At 35.2% G+C, this 22064-nt stretch overlaps 1 protein-coding gene across 5 annotated transcripts in view; it reads left to right on the forward strand.

Moving 5' to 3' along the window:
• CACNA2D1 (calcium voltage-gated channel auxiliary subunit alpha2delta 1) overlaps nucleotides 1-22064 on the forward strand; it is a 513972-nt gene that overhangs the window by 133094 nt on the left and 358814 nt on the right. For all 5 annotated transcript variants that reach the window (XM_061165139.1, XM_061165136.1, XM_061165138.1 and 2 more), the window contains exon 3: nucleotides 1714-1830. In XM_061165139.1, coding sequence (XP_061021122.1) covers nucleotides 1714-1830 — 117 coding nt within the window. The remainder of the gene's footprint in view (nucleotides 1-1713; nucleotides 1831-22064) is intronic.

The raw sequence follows: 22064 nt of genomic DNA on the forward strand, positions 1-22064 counted from the left end.
GGAATCCTGAATGACATTAACTCTTGGGATTTTATATGACCAAATTACTGTGCCTTGAATAATTGTGATGAGAACCTACACGGTCAAAATTCAAAGTGTGAGGAAAAGCCTCATGGTTTGAAAATGATAAACAATTTTAGCAGTAGAAGTTTGAGTTAAATATTGAAAAATATTTATTAGATAATTAGTTTTATTATAGTTAATTATTTTAACTTATTGATTAAAATGTTGATATATTTTAAATCACTTAAAACTGTGAAGCTTCATGTGAAACCAACACACTTCAAAAAATAAATGTTAGCTCATGTATATTGCTCCTTTTGAAACCAGTGTTCACCAGCAGCATCCATGGTCAGCTGGGACCAAGCTGTAGAACCTGTTGGTAGTAACCAGAATGCTGGCATTATGCCAGTAAAAAACAGGGTTGAACTGGTTCCTGCTTGTGCCTGGATTCACTTCTCATAAGACAGTAAAAACCTGCCAGTCCCTGGCTTTGAAGATGGTTTAGTCATGCATGTGCAACCCATCTGTTGGATGAATAGGGGATTTCCTTTTCAGCCAGCCCTTCAGCCACAGACATCGTCACTGTCTTCTTCGTGCTCCTCCCCGCAACCCCCGCCCCCCCCCCCCCCCCCACTTTTCTTTTAATCTTTATTTCCTGCCAGGAGTATACACGCTTGATAAACCAGGTACATCTTATGCTACTCTAGGGAAATCCTTCCATAAATGCTGATGTGAGCCAGAAATGTAATTGTTTTTCTCTTGCTGTCTAGGTTACTTTCAATGTAGTCTTATTCAGTGAGTTTTAAAAAAAATTCACTTTCATAATATAAATGCTTATACTATTACAGCTTCAACCAAACTTTAACATAGACCTCCTTGTTCTTCACTGTGAAATGTGAAGCTTCCTGTGCCACCAGGATGAACCTGAGGAGTGGAAGGTCTTCATTCTCTGTGTTTCTCTTTTTGGTTATTAGCCTATTTAGCAGCATACATCTTAGCTTCGGTGATGGAAAAGGTGCGAGTCTCCCTCAGTGCAGTATCCCATTCCCTTGTCCCGACTTTTGTTCAGTGCACACATCCTCCAGTTTTGATGTCCCATGCTTAAATTCTTCTATTTTCTAGAATAGCCTCCCTGTTTCTTTAAAATGCTGAAGTTAGTAAATACCAGGTTTGGGGCTTCCCTGTAGCTTAGCTGGTAAAGAATCTACCTGCAGTGCAGGAGACCCCAGTTCAATTGCTGGGTCGGAAAGATACCCTGGAGAAGGGAACAGCTACCCATTCCAGTATTCTGGCCTGCCTGGAGAATTCTGTGGACTGTATAGTCCACGGGGCGGCAGAGAGTTGGACACAATTAAGTCACTTTCACTTTCAGTTTTTCATTTTGAGGTTGGAGGTACAACTTGAATTTGCAAAATTGCACATACAAATTGTTGTCTTACAAGATGTTTTACAACTTTTTAACATGATATACTGTTTTGGTGAGCTTGCGGTCTTACAGTTAATTGATATTTATATGTATATCAACATGTGCATATATGTATATATATATATGTATATTTTGAACACACTGGAACTCCAAAAAGATCAAGATGAAGCAAGGAACAGATTTGTCTTTCTAATCAGTTTATGGTTTTAAATACATTCTAATGTGAGGATGGGAACCAAAAAAACAATTATTGTTCTTACTAATTTTATTACCTCTTCATACAGATTTATGAGAAATACCAAGATTTGTATACTGTGGAGCCAAATAATGCACGCCAGCTGGTGGAAATTGCAGCCAGGGATATTGAAAAACTTCTGAGCAACAGATCCAAAGCCCTGGTGGTGAGTTTAAATTGTATCTACTCATTTTATTATTCTATTTTACTCATTTATTATTTATCTTTCATGCTTTATTTGAAGGTTTTCTTTAGTATGCTTGTTTTATCTGAGAAACTGTGTTCATCTAATATATGTTCATAAAAGATGAGATCATGGTTTCATTGTGGACTTGAAATAATGAATTAGCTTGTTTATAATTATTATTTTATTTGTATATATTTGGTGGTTTTAATACAGAGAAATAGTATATTTAGTTAGAACATACATCTATTTATACATATGTAAGTAATCATGTGTAATAATCATGCTTAAACTGATCATACAGTGCAGAATCCTTGAATGTTGCAAGCATCCTGAAACCTTCCTTTGTAGTATTTCTTGTCTCATCTCCCTGCGTCTCTACCAGAGACAGCCGGTACACTAGATATTTGATTACTTGTTTCTTTGCTCTTTAAAAGTAGCTGTACCTCACCTAAATGTTTTGCTAAACATGTGTTAGTCTCCTTTGTTTCAGCTTTATTAAAATCACATAATGCTGTATGTGGTCTTCAGCCACTTCCTTTCTTCCATCAACATTATGTTTGCATGATTTTTTTAGATGTTTGTGCTTAGCTTTAATTCATTTTTATTCATGGTAAAATATTATTTTTTGAAGATATATCTTAATTTATTCATTTATTCTCTGCTGGTAAATTATTATTAGGATTGAACCATGAATAAGGTGGCTTCATTTTCTTGAACGAGTTTATCGGTACATATGTGCAAGAACACGGAAGTATGTGATAGTAGAATACTAGACTACAGGGTATTGATAAAATCAGATTACATAAGTATGACACTGATTTTCCAAAATGGTTGTATCAGTTTAGACCTCTACTACCAGTATTTGAGTCCCCATTGGTACATATTCGGGCCAATAAGTGGCAATGTCAGAGTTCTTAACTATAGGCAGCTGGATGGGTGCCACATGGCATCTCTGCTTATCCCTAATGAAATGGTTATCTGTTTTGTATTCTGAATATTCTTGTTTCCTCTTCAGTGACATAGTTCTTCATATCTTTTACACATTTTAATCATTTAAATTGATTCATAGATTGTATATTCTTGATGGAAGGTCATTTCAGTTACATGTGATGCAAATCTCTTTTTCCAGTTTGTGACTTGTCTTTTTATTGTCTTTTATTTTGATCAAATAAGTTCTTAATTTTAATGCTATCAGAGTCAATTTAAAAAAAAATAATATTTGAGGTGTATGCTTTCTTTAAAAAATCATTTCCTACCCTGATGGTCTAAATATTTTTGTGTATTTTATTGTAAAATATTCCATTTCTTTCAGATCTATTTAAGCCACCTGTAGCTAATATCAATATACAGTTTTAGGTCACAATACAAATGATTTTTTTTCTTATCAGTTCTCCCAAGACCATATATTAAATATTTTACTTTCCCTTGATGAAGCCCCATTTATCAAGCTAGTATGCTCAGCTTCTCACCATAGTCTTCTTCAAAAGGATCTTGACTAGTCTTGAACTTTCACACATTATTTAAAATTTAGATTCAGCATGCTATTATCTGAAACAGTCTTTACTGGGATTTCAAATGGTATGCCATTGAATTCCAAATTAAGACAAAATTTGGAAGAATTGATATCATTATGATTTTTGTGTTTATATACATGATTTTTTTTTTCAGTTAGCTATTTTTTATGCCACTTTATAACATTTTAAAATTTGTTTATAAAGTTCTTATATATCTTTTGTTAGATGTAATGCTGGAGTTTAACTCCTTATTCTACAAATCTCAGCACTGTTGCAGGTGTTTGTTCCAGGATAACTCTGAATTCTTTGTTTACTGATCACTTACAGTTCAGATTTTTAACTTAATATATTATATATATGTGTGTGTGCGCGCACACACACACACACATCTCTTGGCATTCAGAAATTGTCAGTTTTGTTTTTGACCCTTATACATTTCTATGTATCTTAAAATATCCAGGATCTTATTGTAACATAATAAGAGGATCCTTTGGAATATTTGGTATGCCACATTGCCAGAAGTTGAAACACTTTTTTTTTTTGAAGTATAGTTGATTTACAGTTGTTTGCAAATTTCTGCTGTATAGCAAAGTAACTCATTTATCCACATATATACTCTCTTTAAAATATTCCTTTCTATTATGGTTTATTTCAAGAGATTGGATATATTTTGCTTTGCTACACAGTAGGACTTGTTTCTTATCCATTCTAAATATAGTAGTTTGCATCTACTAACCCGAAACTCTGTCCATCCTTCTCCCTACTCCCTTCCCTTGGCTGAACCACAAGTCTGTTCTCCTACATCTGTGAGTGTGTTTCTGTTTTATAGGTAGGTTCATTTGTGCCATGTTTTAGATTCCACATATAAATGATAACATGTGGCTTTTATCTTTCTCTTTCTGACTTCACCTAGTATAATAATTTCTAGTTGCATCTGTGTTGCAGCATATGGCATTATTCTGTTGTTTTTGATGGCTGAGCAGTATTCCATTACATATATGGTACCATGTCATCTTTATCTGTTCATCTGTCAGTGGATATTTAGGTTGCTTCCATGTCTTGGCTATTGTGAATGGTGGTGCTATGAACAAAGGGATGCATGTATCTTTTTGAATTAGTTTTGTCTGGGTAGATGCCTAGATGTGGGATTGCTGGTAACTCTGTTTTTAGTTTTCTGAGGAATATCCAGACTGTTCTCCATATTGGTTACAGTAACATATGTTCCCACCAACAGGTATGAGAGTTCCCTTTTTGCCACACTTTCTCCAGTGTTTGTTTATTTGTAGACATTTTAATGATGGCCATTTTCACCAGTGTGAGGTGGTAACTCATTGTTGTTTTCATTTGTGTTTCTCTAATAACTAGTGATTTTGGGTGTTTTTCTGTGAGTCTAATGGCCATGTGTATATCTTCTTTGGAGAAGTGTCTACAAAGTCCTCTATGAAGCACAATTTTTAAGAAATGTATAATGGTAAGGCAAACTTTCATGATTAGAAGATTCATAACATTATCTTCAGTTTTTGTTATATGAATACCTCTTTAAAGCATCATTTATAGATGTAAATATATTTTCACTAAAAGTTTATCTAATAAAAATTATTTTCTTCTTAAGTGATTAATATTCACTAATGACTACTGAAAATGATTCCATTTATATTGATTTTTATCAGCTTACATTTTTTTTTTTTGCCCCAGATGTAGGAAGCAGACAATCTGATCATCAGAATCCTTAGAAGAAGGTTGTAGAATGAAGTAGGATGTATCTTGCCTTAACTGGATTAAAATGGGAGCCTAATGAGACTTTGTTTTTTATCATTTGGAATTGAAGGTCTAGATACCTGGTATATTATTTGAGTCCTGTGGGATCACTGTCTATCTTAAGCACATGATGGGAGAGTACAGAAAGCATAATGACTAATGAAATGTAGAATTTGTTAGATTTTATGTGAGGGAGAAAGATTCATGTTTATTTTCAACCTAAATTTTTTATTTAACTTTTTGAATATATGGAAATAAATACATTATTTGAAAGAGAAATTTTTTGAGGATAATTAAAAAGCAGGTTCTACATTGTGTTGTAAATGAATATAAGATGAATATGAATTCATGAATAAATTCATAAATTTATTCACATTCATAAATTCATTCATATAAGATGAATATGAATGAATGTAATATATTAATACTATATAAGAATATGAGGTTATTATATTATTAATAATAATGTATATTATTAATTTACTTCTACTTTTGTTATCGGCTTATACTCAGGGAGACTTCTGTATTAAAGGAGCTTTAATTTATCTGCGTGGGGTACCAATGTAATTGCATAAATAAGTACATTGAAAATATATCTTGAATATACAGATTTGAGGTAGATGATCAAATTTAATGCCAGTTACCCCTTATTGAGTGTTTATCAAGTAATGTTACTTGATTATTTCTCATAATGATGCTGTGCACTGTATGCCATTAGTAGTCTCATTTTTCAGTAAGGAAGTGGAGTCTTTGAATATTCCTTTAACTTTCTCCCAAAAATGTATTTAACAAGCAGTGTATGCCAGTGTTTCTCAAGCTTTAATGTGCATGTGGGTCACCTCTGGCTCTTGTTAAAATGCAGATTTTTATTCAGTGTGTGTATGTGTGTGTGTGAGCTCAGTCATGTCTGACTCTTTGTGGCCCCTGGACTGTACCTTCCAGGTTCCTCTATCCATAGGATTTCCCAGGCAAAAATACTTGAGCGGGTTGATATTTCTTACTCTAGAGGATCTTCCCAACCTTTGGATCAAAACTGCATCTTCTGCGTCTCTTGCATTGCAAGTGGATTCTTTACCACTGTGCTACCTGGGAAGCCCCTTTTTATTCAGTAGATCTGGCCAAAGATACTGAATTTCTAATAAGGAAACAGGTGATGGTCCTGGTACAAAGACTGTCCTTTTAATCAGTTCAGTTCAGGTGCTCAGTCATGTCTGACTCTGTGACTCCATGGACTGCAGCATGCCAGGCCTCCCTGTCCATCACCAAATCCCAGAGATTGCTCAAGCTCATGTTCATCGAGTTGGTGTTGCCATCTAACTGTCTCATCCTCTGTCGTCCCCTTCTCATCCTGCCTTCAATCTTTCCCAGCATCAGGATCTTTTCCAATGAGTCAGTTCTTCCCATCATGTGAGCAAAGTATTGGAGTTTCAGCTTCAGCATCAGTCCTTCCAGTGAATATTCAGGACTTATCTCCTTGCAGTCCAAGGGACTCTCAAGAGTCTTCTTTAACACCACAGTTCAAAAGCATCAATTCTTCGGTGCTCAGCTTTCTTTATAGTCCAACTCTCACATCCATACATGACCACTGGAAAAACCATAGCCTTGACTAGATGGACCTTTGTTGACAAAGTAATGTCTCTGCTTTTTAATATGCTGTCTCTGCTTTTTAATATGCTGCTTTTTAATATGGTCATAATTTTCCATCCAAGGAGTAAGTGTCTTTTAATTTCATGGCTACAATTACCATCTGCAGTGATTTTGGAGCCCCCAAAATAAAGTCAGTGACTATTTCCCCATCTATGTGCCATGAAGTGATGGGACTGGATGCCATGATCTTCATTTTTTGAATCTTGAGTTTTTTTTTTTTTTTTTTAAATTAGTGCCATGCATTTTAATCCAGATTCTCAAAGCTCACTTTAGGACTGAGATCCCTCTGCTCTTGTAAAATAAAAGATCTCTTTTTTCATGTTTAAATTCTCACTACAAAATCCATTCAAAATGGATGGCTAAGGAAGGAATTTTTTTTTTTTTTTTTATTAGTTGGAGGCTAATTACTTCACAACATTTCAGTGGGTTTTGTCATACATTGATATGAATCAGCCATGGATTTACACGTATTCCCCATCCCGATCCCCGCTCCCACCTCCCTCTCCACCCGATTCCTCTGGGTCTTCCCAGTGCACCAGGCCGGAGCACTTGTCTCATGCATCCCACCTGGGCTGGTGATCTGTTTCACCATAGATAGTATACATGCTGTTCTTTTGAAATATCCCACCCTCACATTCTCCCACAGGGTTCAAAAGTCTGTTCTGTATTTCTTTGTCTCTTTTTCTGTTTTGCATATAGGGTTATCGTTACCATCTTTCTAAATTCCATATACATGTGTCAGTATGCTGTAATGTTCTTTATCTTTCTGGCTTACTTCACTCTGTATAAGGGGCTCCAGCTTCATCCATCTCATTTGAATCTTGAGTTTTAAGCCAACTTTTTCACTCTCCTCTTTCACTTTCATCAGGAGGCTCTTTAGTTCTTCACTTTCTGCCATAAGGGTGGTGTCATCTGCATGTCTGAGGTTATTGATATTTCTCTCGGCAATCTGGATTCCAGCTTGTGCTTCATCCAGTCCAGCGTTTCTAATGATGTACTCTGCATAGAAGTTAAATAAGCAGAGTGACAATATACAGCCTTGACATACTCCTTTTCTTGTTCTTACCTTGAGAATCCCATGAACAGTGTGAAAAGGCAAAAAGATAGGACACTGAAAGATGAACTACCCAGGTTGGCCCAATATGGTACTTGAGATCAGTGGAGAAATAACTCCAGAAGACAAAGCAAAAACAACACCCAGCTGTGAATGTGACTGGTGATAGAAGCAAGGTCTGATGCTGTAAAGAGCAATATTGCATAAGCCAACTAGAGTGATATAAAAAGATTGCAAGTTTATTTTCTCTCAAAGCAAGAAACCTGGATGTAGGTAGCTCAAGAGATTTCCAAAAGCCTCATTCTGTTACTTCTGCATTCATCCCACTGGGTTACCCTTGGCTGCAAGGGGAAATGGGAGTTTTTTTAGCTGGGACACCACCTTTCTGTACAGAGTTGTGGTAGTCTTAATTAAAATGTGACTCCAGCCAGCCAGTGTCTGCATCAAATCTTTTCAAGATTGAATGTGTGTTTTAGGGAAGAAAGTCTGGAGAACATTCATTTTGAAGAACCTGAGGAATGGAAGGAAAATGTTACTTTCTTTGGCTTTTTTATATAAAGTCCCATTTTGTAAGAATATTTTATTGAAAATATAATGATTGCATGTGTAGTCAAATCAGCTTTTTCTAATAAGGCTTGGCACAGTGTGAACAGCAGTAGAATGAAAGGACTGTTGAATCCATGTTTTAAGACTCATAAGAGTAAATTTTTTAAATATCATGGGTACTTGAAAATTAGTCAATGATAGTTGAAATATTTGAAATCATGAACCATGGGTAGATCTGGTAATGGTTAGAAACTGTGAGTTCAAAAGAGTAAATTATCATTGTTATGATAATTTGCAGTGAACAATGGAGAAAAATAATTTTTGATAAATAATAGAAATGAAAGAAAGTAAGAGTACTGGGTGATAAGGTTGAGGCATCAGTGAATGAGTGGTTTTCTTTGATGGAGAAGGGTGAAAGTTCTGGAGTTCTAATAGGAATAAATAAGTAGTTAACAATTATTAAATGTCAGTTATATTCCAAGCAGTTTGCTAGATTCTTTCTATGTATTTCTAACACATTGTCCATTATGCAAAATAGGTATAACTGTTCTCATTTTACAGTTGAAAAGTAAAAACTCAAGGAATTTTGAAAAATTTTTTCAACTTTACACAGCAACAAATTCATTTCCGTCTATGTATATGGGAATGTGGTTGCATACAAGCCTGAGGTATTTTTTTTTTAACAAAATAAACATAATACATGATGTCATAGTTCTCACTCAGAACATATGATTTTTCTGAAGTAGATGACAGGTTTAGATGGGAAATGCCTGTCTTTCTTGATACCATTAGCTAATGTGTTACATGAAAATCTCCAGGTACACCAGCACATTTCCTCTCTCAAGTTATATACTTTAGCAGCATTTTTATGGATTTTACATCTCAAGTAATGATAATGATCGAAATTTGGGGTCAGACAGAAGGAATGGGGAAACACTGAGTGCCGTGTTTGGAACCTCTTTAAGTACCCTCAGAAGTAAAAAGATCCACATACTCATAACGGTGCTGCTACTCACTACCACACTCAGTGCTTTAATTTTTATAACATTCTGTTCAGATTAATATATTATTTAAAGGTTAGCAGCAAGGTGTTTTTTAAACATATCCTGCTGTTAGTCGCTCTGCTCTGCAGTACTTTCTCCCTCGTCCATTCCATGATATAGTGTTTGCACTGAATTGTCTGAGCAAAAGCACTTTTGGAAAAAAGATAAGCTGCCAAATACACCTTTAAGACAGAGAGTAGAATTAATGGTAAAGTGAAAAGGTTTCTTTTTTTTGTTTGTTTTGTTTTGTTTTTTTTTTGAAAAGGTTTCTCATGGAAGGTGTTCAGAAAAGGAAAGGTTCTGGGCAACACTGATAGTCTCTTTCTACTAAAAAAAAAATAAATCTCTTTTGGAAATATGATTTTCATAGACTTGAGTTGACTTAATTATTTAGGAATAGAAAGTAATGTTAACACAGCAGTATTATTGTGTTGACAATTTAACAAACGTAATGTGTGCTCCGATAGCACTGCATTTGCAAAAATAAGGGGAAGAGGGAGTGTTGGGTTGCTGATCACATGCAAAATAATGAGAATTAGATAGATGAATTGAATTGGAAATCTCACACAGGCAGTAACAACTATGTAATTTGTGGGGTCATGTCCAAAATGAAAATGTGGGGCACCTCTTGAAAGAAGGTATTCCGAATTTAAAGACGGTAGCCGCAGAGCTTTAGACCAATTGTGGGATCCAGCTGGGGGATTGCACAGGTCCCACACCAGTGGAGCTGGCTAGCCCTCACACCCAGGTGGTCAGAGTCAGAACTGGAATTGGACTTGGGATTCCTAATCATGCGTGCTATGCTGTTTCTACAGTGATAATCAGTAAGCTTTACCTGGAGATTTAGGAGTCTCCAAAACCTGTGATAATTGTAAAAGAATGTCAGAGTAAGAGCCGTATTTCATTCCACTTCTAATCTAGAAAGTTGCAAACTCAACCCAGCAGAACAATAGACATGCTTTGATCTAAGTGTGCTAGTGGATGATGTTGACAAGGGAAAAATAAATATAGAGAAGCAGTGCTAATCCAAGGTTACCATCTTTGATTCACATAATGGAATCTTTAAATAAAACTTCATAACATGCTGTACATTTGGAGACAGTCTGATCAAGTAGTCTTTGCTGAAGGAAGGTAAACACTGTTTAGCTGTTTATAGAGTTCAGCCTTCCATGGTGTTCTGATTCTTAACTTTATCTGAGTCCTTACTAACTTTATTGTTTAATCTTTTGATGTTTAGTTTTCCCCTTGCCCCTATTAACCCCTTATCATCCTCCTACAGAAATACACAAACTCTCAACCTTCCTCTGAATTAATTTTCTATCTTTAATGGAGAACAGAAGGCAGCAGAAGCCCTTTGTGAGATACCCATTGCTATCCAGATTTTTTTTTTGTGTATACAGGAATTCTTTTAAATCTATTCCAATAATTTTTTTTAGAGCTTGTAAAATCATGAACTACATTTGCAAAGATGATCTGTCTGTGCTTTGCTTAAAACCCCCTGACACAATTTATTGGGACAATGATGGAATGTTCTATTAATTTAATTAAATTATCATAGAAACATGAAAGTTGAAAGACTTGGGGAATTCAGTCTTCTGGTCCTCTTCTCATAAGTAGGTGAATGTCTAAACCACCAAGTTTGAGAAGACAGCTGTTTCTTTTCTCAGATATTTTTGGTGATGAAGCTTCTACAATTATAATATCCCATTATTATTGCTTAGCTTAGTATTGAGTAAATTATTTCTAACATGGATGTCATTGTCTAATTTAAATCTATTTTGTTTTCTGTTCCCTATATATGTTAAAATTTGTTTGATTTTCTCCTTACGAGAGTATATCTCTTTGTGTGTGTAGGGGGAGTTTTGTGGGTGGGAGGACCCATCATCAGCTCCTCATAGCTGAGTGTTCCTGGCAGATCCATGTTGATGATTCTCAGTTGCTGAGCAATCTTTATTGCCAGCCATCGTGTTAAATGCTTTACACACATTCTCAGAACAACTCTTAATCTTCAGAACAACTCTAAGTGGTAGGTGTGCTGTGTTGAGGTTGTGTCTAAAGATAGAGGTATTACCTAACAAAATTGAGCCAGCTTAGGTAGCAGGTAGAAGAGATCTTCAACTCAGGTATTGCTAAAGCCTCTGGTTCTTTTTGACAGTATGCTGTACTCTATAATCTAGTGAACTCTAATTTAACTCCTCTATATAGACATATTTTTGGTTTCTTTTTCATTTCTGTATTCTGGAAGTTATCAAATATTCTCCAACTTTGTTAAAACATGGAGGATGCAATCGAAGGTGGTGCTTTTATTAAGGAGTAATCTGATAAAGCATAGTATAACAAATTTGCCATTTTCTTTTGTCACATGATTCAGGGACAGTGAGAACTGCTTTATTCTCTGTGGGTTGTGTGTCAGATGATACCACTATGAATGTTAGATGATCCTGATACATGTTATATTTATGTTGCTAAACTTATAATATAGTCTTGTAAATAATTTAAACAATATAAAATGAAAAAAAATTCCCTATGAGTTAAAAACAGGACCTTCTATAGTGTGGTACCCTTTAGGACTCTTTTTGAGTGTGTGTGTGTGTTATTTATGAGTATTTCAAGGAGATTTTTATGTCTGTGGATATGAATATATAATTGCTTCTTATGGCTTTGTATATATGCATATATTATTTATTTAACCAGTCTATTAATAGTTTCTGTATTTTTTATATAGACAATACTTAATATTCTTTATGTCATACCTTTGTATATGGGAAAACTGATTATTCAAATTAAGACATAAATGGAATGTTTCAGTAAAAAAGCTTGTGGGATATTATTTATGTTTTTCTTTTAAGGAAATAGAAATCTTTAATCTTTCCACTGATTTCCTCCCTCCTTTTTCTTTGTTTTTAAATAGCAGAGTTTCTGATAGACTTAGGTAGGAGTGAGTAGGTTGCATTTGGCCCAGTATAGTCAGTTAAAAATGTACACAGAACTTAATTTTAAATGATATATATATTTTTAATTATTATAATAATGTCAAAAATTCATGCTGTTCTCTACAGATTAGTGCCTTTGTTGTTGGCAACATAATCAGTTCAGAATTAACAGGCTGGCTGGGGCAAACATCTGTCTTCCAGATTTATTAAAAAAAAAAAATTCTGCCTAAGAGTTGCAGTTGCTGATTACGCATACCAGCTCATATGCTCTAACTTGCATGCATTATCTCAGCCACAGGCAGAGTGCCAAATGCTGCACTGTGGATATGTGATCCTGTTGCCCACAGACCTGTATTCTAGGGCAACTGACACCGTCAAGGCCCAGTTAAGAGCAAAATCCAAGTTATGTCTTGACAGCCAAGGTATTCGTTATGGGATTCTGTCTGCCCTTTCTCTGGTTAAATTTATTCATTTAGTTCCAGCACTCATTACTCCCAATTATAGCTACTCCTGGAAATATTGGTCTATTGTTGCCTGACAAACCAATCACCCCTGATTATTTACACTGCCTTTATAAAAAATTCTAGGTCCACCGACTTGAAAGTCCTGTAATAAATAATAATGACTCATTTTCTCCAGTAGGGTTTACAGAGAATTTATTGCCCTATATATCACTGCCTGTACCATTTTTTCCCTAGTGTAACAACATAATATGACCTCTTAAAAGGCAAAATAATTAAATAAATCATCCAGTATGGTATTTGTGTGCTTTGGATGTTTCTTTAAAATGTGGATGTTCAGTAGTTATTTTTTGCTTGCATCTAGTTCACAGTAATGAGTTTGACTGTTGCAGAATATTTGTTCACTTTCATCAAATAATATTGTCTACATGAACTCTCCTCTCTAAAATAGGTATTTTTTAACTTGTGAGATCAAAATAGATTAATCAAGTGTATAGTTTATGATGCCTTTATTAATAATTATGTTTTGACTAATTATATTATTTGAAATGAAACTGATTCTCACATATTCTCATTAGGGAGTGATGGCAACATTAGTTTAAGTATTAAATTGTTTTTGTAAATAGCATTATATGACATCTTATATCGAGGGATAGTAATAATGTTTTATGAAGTGCTTATGATATACTAGGCCCTGTGCTAAGGACTTTATTTGCATTTACTTATTTAATTCTTACAACATGCTTCCACTTCATGTATTATTGTTACTATTTAATAGATATATTTTCCCCAAGGATTTGAAACCAGATGCATTTCATTGCCAAGTTTCATAACAGTGGTTTTGCACTTCTGATGTGTCAGGCACTCTGCTCAGTATTTTACATGCATTTTCTGTTTCATAACTTCTCTCTTTCTCTTCCCCTGTTCCTCCTCTTTCTCTTTCACTTTTCCTCCTCCTCCTTTGGCCTTCGGCTTCTTGTAATGAGTATATAATATGATCAGGTAAGGAAGTATAGAATTAGAAAGTTTTTAAGTGTATTACCCAATGTCATGTTGCTCTAGGTTGGTATTTTTGTTCCAAAATAGGATTATATATTAATGTATTTTATTTTATATAAGATGTGCTATATAAAAGAAGTAGTGAAAGTGAAAGAGTTGCTTAGTCATGTCTAATTCTTTGTGAGCACATGGACTGCGGTCCTCCAGGCTCCTCTTGTCTATGGGATTCTCCAGGCGAGAATGCTGGAGAGGGTTGCCATTTCCTTCTCCCAGGAGATCTTCCTGACCCAGGGATCAAACCCACGTCTCTTGTGTCTCCTGCATTGCCAGGCAGATTCTTTACTACTGTGCCACCTGGGAAGCCCTAGCGTTAATGTTATTTGTCTTCCCTTAAGTATTTACCTAAAAATATGTGGTTGTCTGCTGATGGAGATAGAGCTAATAAGATCCAAAAGTGTTATTAAATTCAGTGTAATTACTTGGGCTTATATCTGAAAACCAACAGTTTTAGAGTATCTATAAGACACAAGCTGCTTGGGCTTTTACTCCAATAAGTGGATTATTTTGAGAGTGTTTTAGGGAAACTCTGGTGGTCTGCTTGGTGCAGCATATACAGTTGTGGTCTAAAGATAAAAATTAGAAAGATTCTTGTTTCTAAACCCAAGCTTCAATACTATGTGGATATGCATTCTCTTATTGTAACCAATGAAACCAACATTTTTTTTTGTTGCTGTGCTCCTCACTTGTTATTTCAAAGAGTAAATTTTAATATCTTCTAAACATTGGTTAAAGGCAGAGACGTGGAGCTAAGTGGGCTATTTGCATGTCTCAACCTAAGATATTCTTAAATTAACCAACTTTCAATTATAATGAATAGTGAGAAACTGGATATGAGGTCCCTCTGGCTGTGGACACCTGTCAGCCCATTGATCACTAGGGTTGATTCTGCTGATCTGGTGGACTGAGTGGTATCCCCTCCTCCCTCATTGCTCCAAGTGCATCTCCCCTGAAGCTGTACACTGATAGAAGAGGATGGCCTTCTCTGAAAGAGGCAGACATTTCTTTGGTGAAGGTTTCAAGAGTAGCCGCACTCACCTGCTAGAACCTCCAAAATGCTCTAATGGGACATTTGTAGGAGAACAGGGTATTTGTAGGAGAACAGGTAGTCAAGCTTCCAGAACTCCAGACACACCCAAATGAGGTGCTGCATGTGGCAGGCAGTGTTTCTTAAAAGAAAGTTGTGAGAAAGGTAGGGCTATGGTATATATTGAAAAGGCAAAATCACTCCATTAGAGGGGAGAAAGAGGCATCATGCGAAAAGGAAAGGTAGAACTTGGAGGCCAGCTGAGTTAGTAAAATACAAAGAACCTGGATCAACTTCTAGACTTCATTCTTCTCAAATGTATAGATGTTTAGTATATTCACTATCTGTCATTCCTTTGTCCCCAAATAGGTATTAGAGTTTATGGTTATTTTTCTGTTTGTAATTATTTCATGGTGACTATGGTGTATGTACACTGTATTAGAGAGGGAGTGGATAAAATGGCAGTGATTTATGAAAAAAAAAAAAAATAAAATAAAAGAGGTTTGCTCCTTGGAAGAAAAGTTACGACCAACCTAGACAGGATATTAAAAATCAGAGACATTACTTTGTGAACAAAGGTCCGTCTAATCAAAACTGTAGTTTTTCCAGTAGTCATGTATGGATGTGAAAGTTGGATTTTAAAGAAAACTGAGTGCCAAAGAATTGATGCTTTTGGACTGTGGTGTTGGAGAAGACTCTTGAGAGTCTCTTGGACTGCAAGGAGACCCAGACAGTCCATCCTAAAGGAGATCAGTCCTGAACATCCATTGGAAGGACCAAAGCTGAAGCTGAAACTCCAATACTTTGGCCACCTGATGGGAAGAACTGACTCGTTTGAAAAGACCCTGATGCTGGGGAAGATTGAAGGTGGGAGGAGAAGGGGACGACAGAGGATGAGACGGTTGGATGGCATCACCGACTCCTGGACATGAGTTTGATTAAGCTGTGGGAGTCGGTGATGGACAGGGAAGCCTGGTGTGCTGCAGTCCATGGGGTCACAAAGAGTCGGACGCAACTGAGTGACTGAACTGAACCGGTGCTTTATAATTCAGAAGTGATATTATCAGTTGGGAATTTGGAGGAGGATACCTCTTTCTTTAATTTCAGTGATGCCAAATGTCTGCCTGTCATCTGGCCAGGAAAATCAGGGCTGCTTACTGTTGCTTCAGTTCTGTGATCAAATTTCCCTTCACTAAATGGTAGTGTCTAGTCCTTAGCTGACACTTCACAGCAGTTGCTCCGTCGCTGATGGAAGCTAAACCAGCAGATCAAGAAGCAGCAAGTGGCACCTAGTGCCTGTCTTGAGAAAAGTCCCCAGGTTTGAGTCACCTTGAAGTTCCTCAGCTGCTCCCCCTGAAGAGTCTCAGATGCTGGTTTGAAACAGTTTTCTTAGCTTGGTAGAAGGCACATTGAATAAATGCTGGAAGGAGGACAGTTTAAAGACTTAAAGGAAGTTCCTGTCAAGGCAGCCCATACTCTTGCTCTCAGCTGCACACACACAAGAGAATCAGTCCTGTGATCTGCCAGTATTTTATTGCCATGTTAAGTAGGTGTCCATTACAGAAGTAGTTGGCAGAAAACATTTTTCTTGTGTTTCTGTGACAACAGTAATTTCCAACCTCTCCATTTAGTGACAGTGTTTAAAAAGGAAAATAACGTTTGCATTTTAAGAAACAGTGAGCTCCAAAAGACTCTTGGGAGCTTATAGAAACACCAGTCGCATGTGTGGTACAACTGATGTTTAAAAGTTGGATAATGTTCAACTGACATTGACCAGTGAAAGACGGATCTGCTAATGTGCCCTTCATGAAGATGGTATATCCTATTTTGGTTCCTTTTGTGGTGTTACCTGTTCTAGTATTACTGAGTTAGATATTTTTGATTTTATATATTAGATCCTGATTTAGTTGCTTTAGTTTTCTGGTCATAGGAAATAATTCCATTATATTTAGTTCTCATTATCAAAGAGGTTCTCAGTAAGTATAATTTAAGGGCATGTTTCCCTTGTGGCTCAGCTGGTAAAGAATCTGCCTGCAATGCGGGAGGCCTGGGTTCAGTCCCTGGGCTGGGAAGATCCTCTGGAGAAGGGAAAGGCTACCCACTCCAGTATTCTGGTCTGGAGAATTCCATGGACTGTATAGCCCAAGGGGTCGCAAAGAGTTGGACACGAATGAGCAACTTTCTTTTCTCTTTTTTTTTTCCTTCTAAAGAACTGGATTTTTCTCTTTATTATAAGAAGTTGGGAGTGGGGAAAAAGAATTGTAGTTAGAACCAACAAGGCTGAGGATTTTTTTTTTTTTTAATTGAGGTATATTTGGTCTGGTGGGCTACAGTACATGGGGTCCCAAGAGTCTGACATGACTTAGCAACTAAACAACAGCAATAGTCGATTTACAATGCTGTGTTAATTTCTGCTATATACCAAAGTGATTCAGTTATATGTATAATGCATTCTTTTTTAAAAAATCCTTTTACATTGTGGTTCATCATAGGATATTGAATATAGTTCTCTATGCTTTACAGTAAGACCTTGTCATTTATCCGTTCTATGTAAAATAGCTTACATCTGCTAACCCCAACCGCCTAAACCATCCCTCATTCAACTCTCTACCCCTTGGCAACCACAGATCTGTTCTCTTTGTCCTTGTGAGTCTGTTTCTGTGTCACAGATAGTTTCATTTGTGTCATCTTTTAGATGCCACATATAAATGATATCGTATTTGTCTTTCTCTTTCTGACTTACTTGACTTAGCATGATAATCTCTAGGTTCAGCCATATTGCTGCAGATGGCATTATTTCATTTTTCTTTTTGTGGCTGAGTAATATTTCTTTGTATATATCTACCTTGTCTTCTTTATCCATTCATCTGTGGATAGACATTTAGGTGTGTCTTGGCTATTGTGAATAGTGGTGCTATGGACACAGGGATGCATGTATCTTTTTGAATTATAGTTTTTTTTTTTTCCTGGGTATATGCCCAAGAGTGGGATTGCTGAATCATATGGTAATTCTATATTTAGTTTTTAAGGAATTTGCATACTGTTCTCCATAGTGGCTGCACCAATTTACATTCCCACCAGTAGTGTAGGAGGGTTCCTTTTTCTCCACATCCTTTACAGCATTTGTTATTTGTAGCATTTTTAATCATGGCCATTTTGACCCCTGTGGGGTGATAGCTCATTGTATCTCACTGGCTATATTATATAAGAAGATAGTGTGCTTAAGAATCTAGAACAAGAGAAACAAAGCTATTATTCCTTTTTTTCCCTTACAGTGTAATATGAAGTGGAATGGTGGAATAGAGGGTGCTGAAGCCTTTGATAGCTATAGTCATATCTGCTTTGAATCATCTCATTATTATGAGTATAATGATGAACAAGGTTACCTCATGCATTTCTGTACCACATTAAAATGTCATTACAGCTGCTGCTAGGGTGACTGGACATTTTTTGAGTTGGGAAGGAATGCTGCTGTTTAAAATCACTAATTAAAATAGGTGAATATTTATTCCTTAACCAAATTTGAACCATATAAATTAACTAAGATTTTTGGTTTTTTTTAAGGCAAAGATGGCATGCAGAGATTCAAGCAGCATAATTTCTCTCAGGAGCTTTAAGATAGCCCATGTTGTATTTTCTTACAGTTCTTCCTACATATTGTTGATATTACTATGTTTATTTGATATGCTGACTACAGGAATAACTTAGAATACAAATTTTGCCAGAAGTCTCATTATCCTGGTTTTTTGAAATATTGGACGAAAACAGTATTATCTGGTTTTCTCACATTCTTTAATGAATAGCACATATAACTGACTAGGAGAATAAATGGTTTTAGCATTTTGAAGACAACTACAGTTCCTTTAATGTCTGTAAAAAAAAAAAATGAAGTTACAAATAAAGCTTTTTTAACAAACCTAAGATGGAAAATATAACAAATAGAAAAAAATAAAATCAAGCAAACCAAAGTATTTACCTGTGTGCCTTGGCATCCTTTGATTCCTTGAGATTCAGATGTAAAAGAAACCAAGCATTATTAATATCAAAAATATGATGTCATAAGTATTATTCGTCTGATTCTTTTAGGAAGCCTGTGTTTTTTTCAAAGCAACATTGGATATAAATAAAAATTGTTGAAAATAATGTACCCTACTTTTCCTTAAAAATATTTAAACTATTGGTAGAAATCATTGATGTAATATAGTTTATTTTTTATTTAGTACTTATTAAGGTAGCTTTTTTTTTGGTCACATAAATAAACATGTTCAATATCAGAAATTTGAGAAATGTCTCTGTTAGCCAGAGACAACCATGATTTACATTTTTGGTGTTTATTTTTCAATTATTTCTGTATACATATTTAAAAGTTAAAAGTAAAAATACAATGTTCTCTGGACTGTTGAGGCCAGTATATTTTACATGCTTGTACATGCATTCACCAGACTCTTGCAAAATATTTCAAATGTAATATCTCATTTAATCATCACAATTATCATTTTAGAGAGGAGTTACCTGAAACTCAGATAAATATATTTTCCAAAGTCACAAGAATAATTAGTGGTAGAGTCAAGATCATTTGAAACTGATAACAACTGATTATCTCACAAGTTATATTGTATTGTTTCCCTAGCATATCACCGTGCCTCCTACATTTTCCATTATTATTGACTGTGTCTTTATAAAATGGCTTTTATTACTGTCTAAACTATCTTGAACATATAATGCCATTTACTTAACAGTCTTCTGTTTTTGGACAATTAGGTTTGACTTGTATTTGTCTGTATATAAATAATGCTGGCATGCATATCCTTGTAGGTAGATATTTCCCAAATTCTGAATTACTTCCTTAAGTGAATTGTAAGAATTTGGTATCATGGAGCTGAGTCTGTACACATTTCAAGGCTTTTTATTACATTTCCTTAAGCTCTGAAAGTTTCTGCCACGTAATCATACAAGGTCAGTTTATTAGGTTAACAAACTTCCTTTAACCTTTCACCTTCCTACCATGTCAATGTTTATGCAAGTATAAGAAAACTTTGGTATGTAAATTAAATTGTAGTGATTAAATTTGAATGTTGTTTTGTTGTTCAGTTGATCAGTCATGTTCGACTCTTTGTGAGCCCATGGACTGCAGCACACCAGGCCTCCTTGTCCTTCATCATCTCCCAGCACCTGCTGGACATTCAAATGCATGTCCATTGAATCGATGCTATCAAACCATCTTATTCTCTGTCATCCTCTTATCCTGCCTTCATTCTTTCCCAGCATCAGGGTCTTTTCCAGTGAGTCAGTTCTTCACATCAGATGGCCAAAGTATTACAGCTTTTGCTTCTGCATCAATCCTTCCAATGAATATTCAGGGTTGATTTCCTTTAGGACTGACTGGTTTGATCTCCTTGCTGCCCAACGGACTCTCAAGAATCTTCTCCAGCACATTTCAAAAGCATCACTTCTTTGGCACTCAGCCTTCTTTATGGTTCTCCTCGCACATCCATACATTATTACTGGAAAAACCATCACTTTGACTATAAGGATCTTTGTTGGCAAAGTGATGTCTCTGTTTTTATATACTGTCTAGGTTTCTCATAAGTTTTCTTCCAAGGAGCAAGCATCTTTTAATTACATGGTTGCAGTCACTGTTCTTATTGGATGTTGTTTATCAGATGATTTTTCTTTTATAACATTTAAATTTGGAAGTTGTCATCTATTCTTTATAATTCCTAATGCCAGTCATCCAGCTCCTACTTGCTTATCACTATATTGGATTAATTCAGATCTCTTTTCAAGGATGAGATTATAGGGATAGATTTTTAATTTTAGAAACTACATTATATATACTTATGATATTTAAGGTCATTTTCTGTTTTATTTTTATTCTATTAAAAAGACAGATACCTGGACTAGATGTAAATTATCAATATTCTGAATGCCTTCATCTCAGTATGCTAAATATTTTAACTTCAAAAGCCTTCTTTTGGTTGACTCTTAGTTATGGTCCTCTGTTGAAAAGTATGGTTACTTGTATTAATGCTTAAGAAGATAGGAATAATTACTGCCAAAAAAAAAAAAAAAAGGTATTTCCTGCATACGTGTAGAAAATTAGCAAAATACTGGGGCTTTTAATATGTATTATGTGTAAAACTCTAATTTTAAATAACTCAGTGTTTTCAGTTTTGTTTAAGGAAGAGAGTATGATCTGTATGTTAAGTCATACAAGAGCTTTCAAATTCTCATCCACTTACATATTAAATATTACCAAATATTATTTATTTAGATAAAGTTTGTATTCCTGTCAATGCCTTTGAGCCTTTATACATCTGGCTTGTTTCTTTTCTTCATTCCTCTTGTCCTTTCACATTGCTTCAGTTCATGGATCTTTATCTTCATTCCCACCTAAGAGTATTTCCATATTCTGTTTCCTCCCTCAGCTTAGTGCTTTATTCCTTAGATCTCATCGGGAAGGTCAGTTGGTCAAAATATCCATGTTTAACTGCATTTTTTAAATCATTCTGATTTAGAGACTCCTATATTACCTTTAAAACAGTGATCACAAATTGGTAGTTATTGAAGTTTTTGTTTTTTTTTAATTGTCTTTCTAAGCAATAATGTCCACTAGGGTTCATTTCAGTTTTTATTAATCTTGTATCTGCAGTGCCTCTAGTAGCACCTGATGTATGATGAATATTCAGTCAATATCTTCTGAATGTTTAAGTTCCTTCATGATTATAGTTTTGTTTCCTTAATGATCTCTCTAATATTTTCTGGTTTGGTATAGTCATAATCCTTTAGAGCTATAGAAATGATTTTGAATCATGTTTTATTGCTACTCAGATAAAAATAAAACTGTAAGTTTGAATGAAATAACAGTGAGGAGACTTTGATGTTATATAAGCGTATTCTTACTTTTTACATTAAATGATCTTTGTTCTTGTTTCTTAGAACATTATGATTGAGAAAAAACAAAACTAAACAAAAAAGACCAATAAAAGTTCCTACATTAACCTAGCTCCTCTAAAAACAAAACTAAACAAAAAACCACTGAGTAGTTTATTGTAAGATGATCTCATTTTATCTGTAGCATTTCTTTAATGTTAACCATATGTCTATATAACAAGTAGATTTTTTTTCCCAATTCACAGGTCAGAATAAAATAGTTTCACAGTTACCATTATTT

This window comes from Dama dama, chromosome 18 (genome assembly GCF_033118175.1).
Source record: "Dama dama isolate Ldn47 chromosome 18, ASM3311817v1, whole genome shotgun sequence".
Classification (NCBI taxonomy): domain Eukaryota; kingdom Metazoa; phylum Chordata; class Mammalia; order Artiodactyla; family Cervidae; genus Dama; species Dama dama.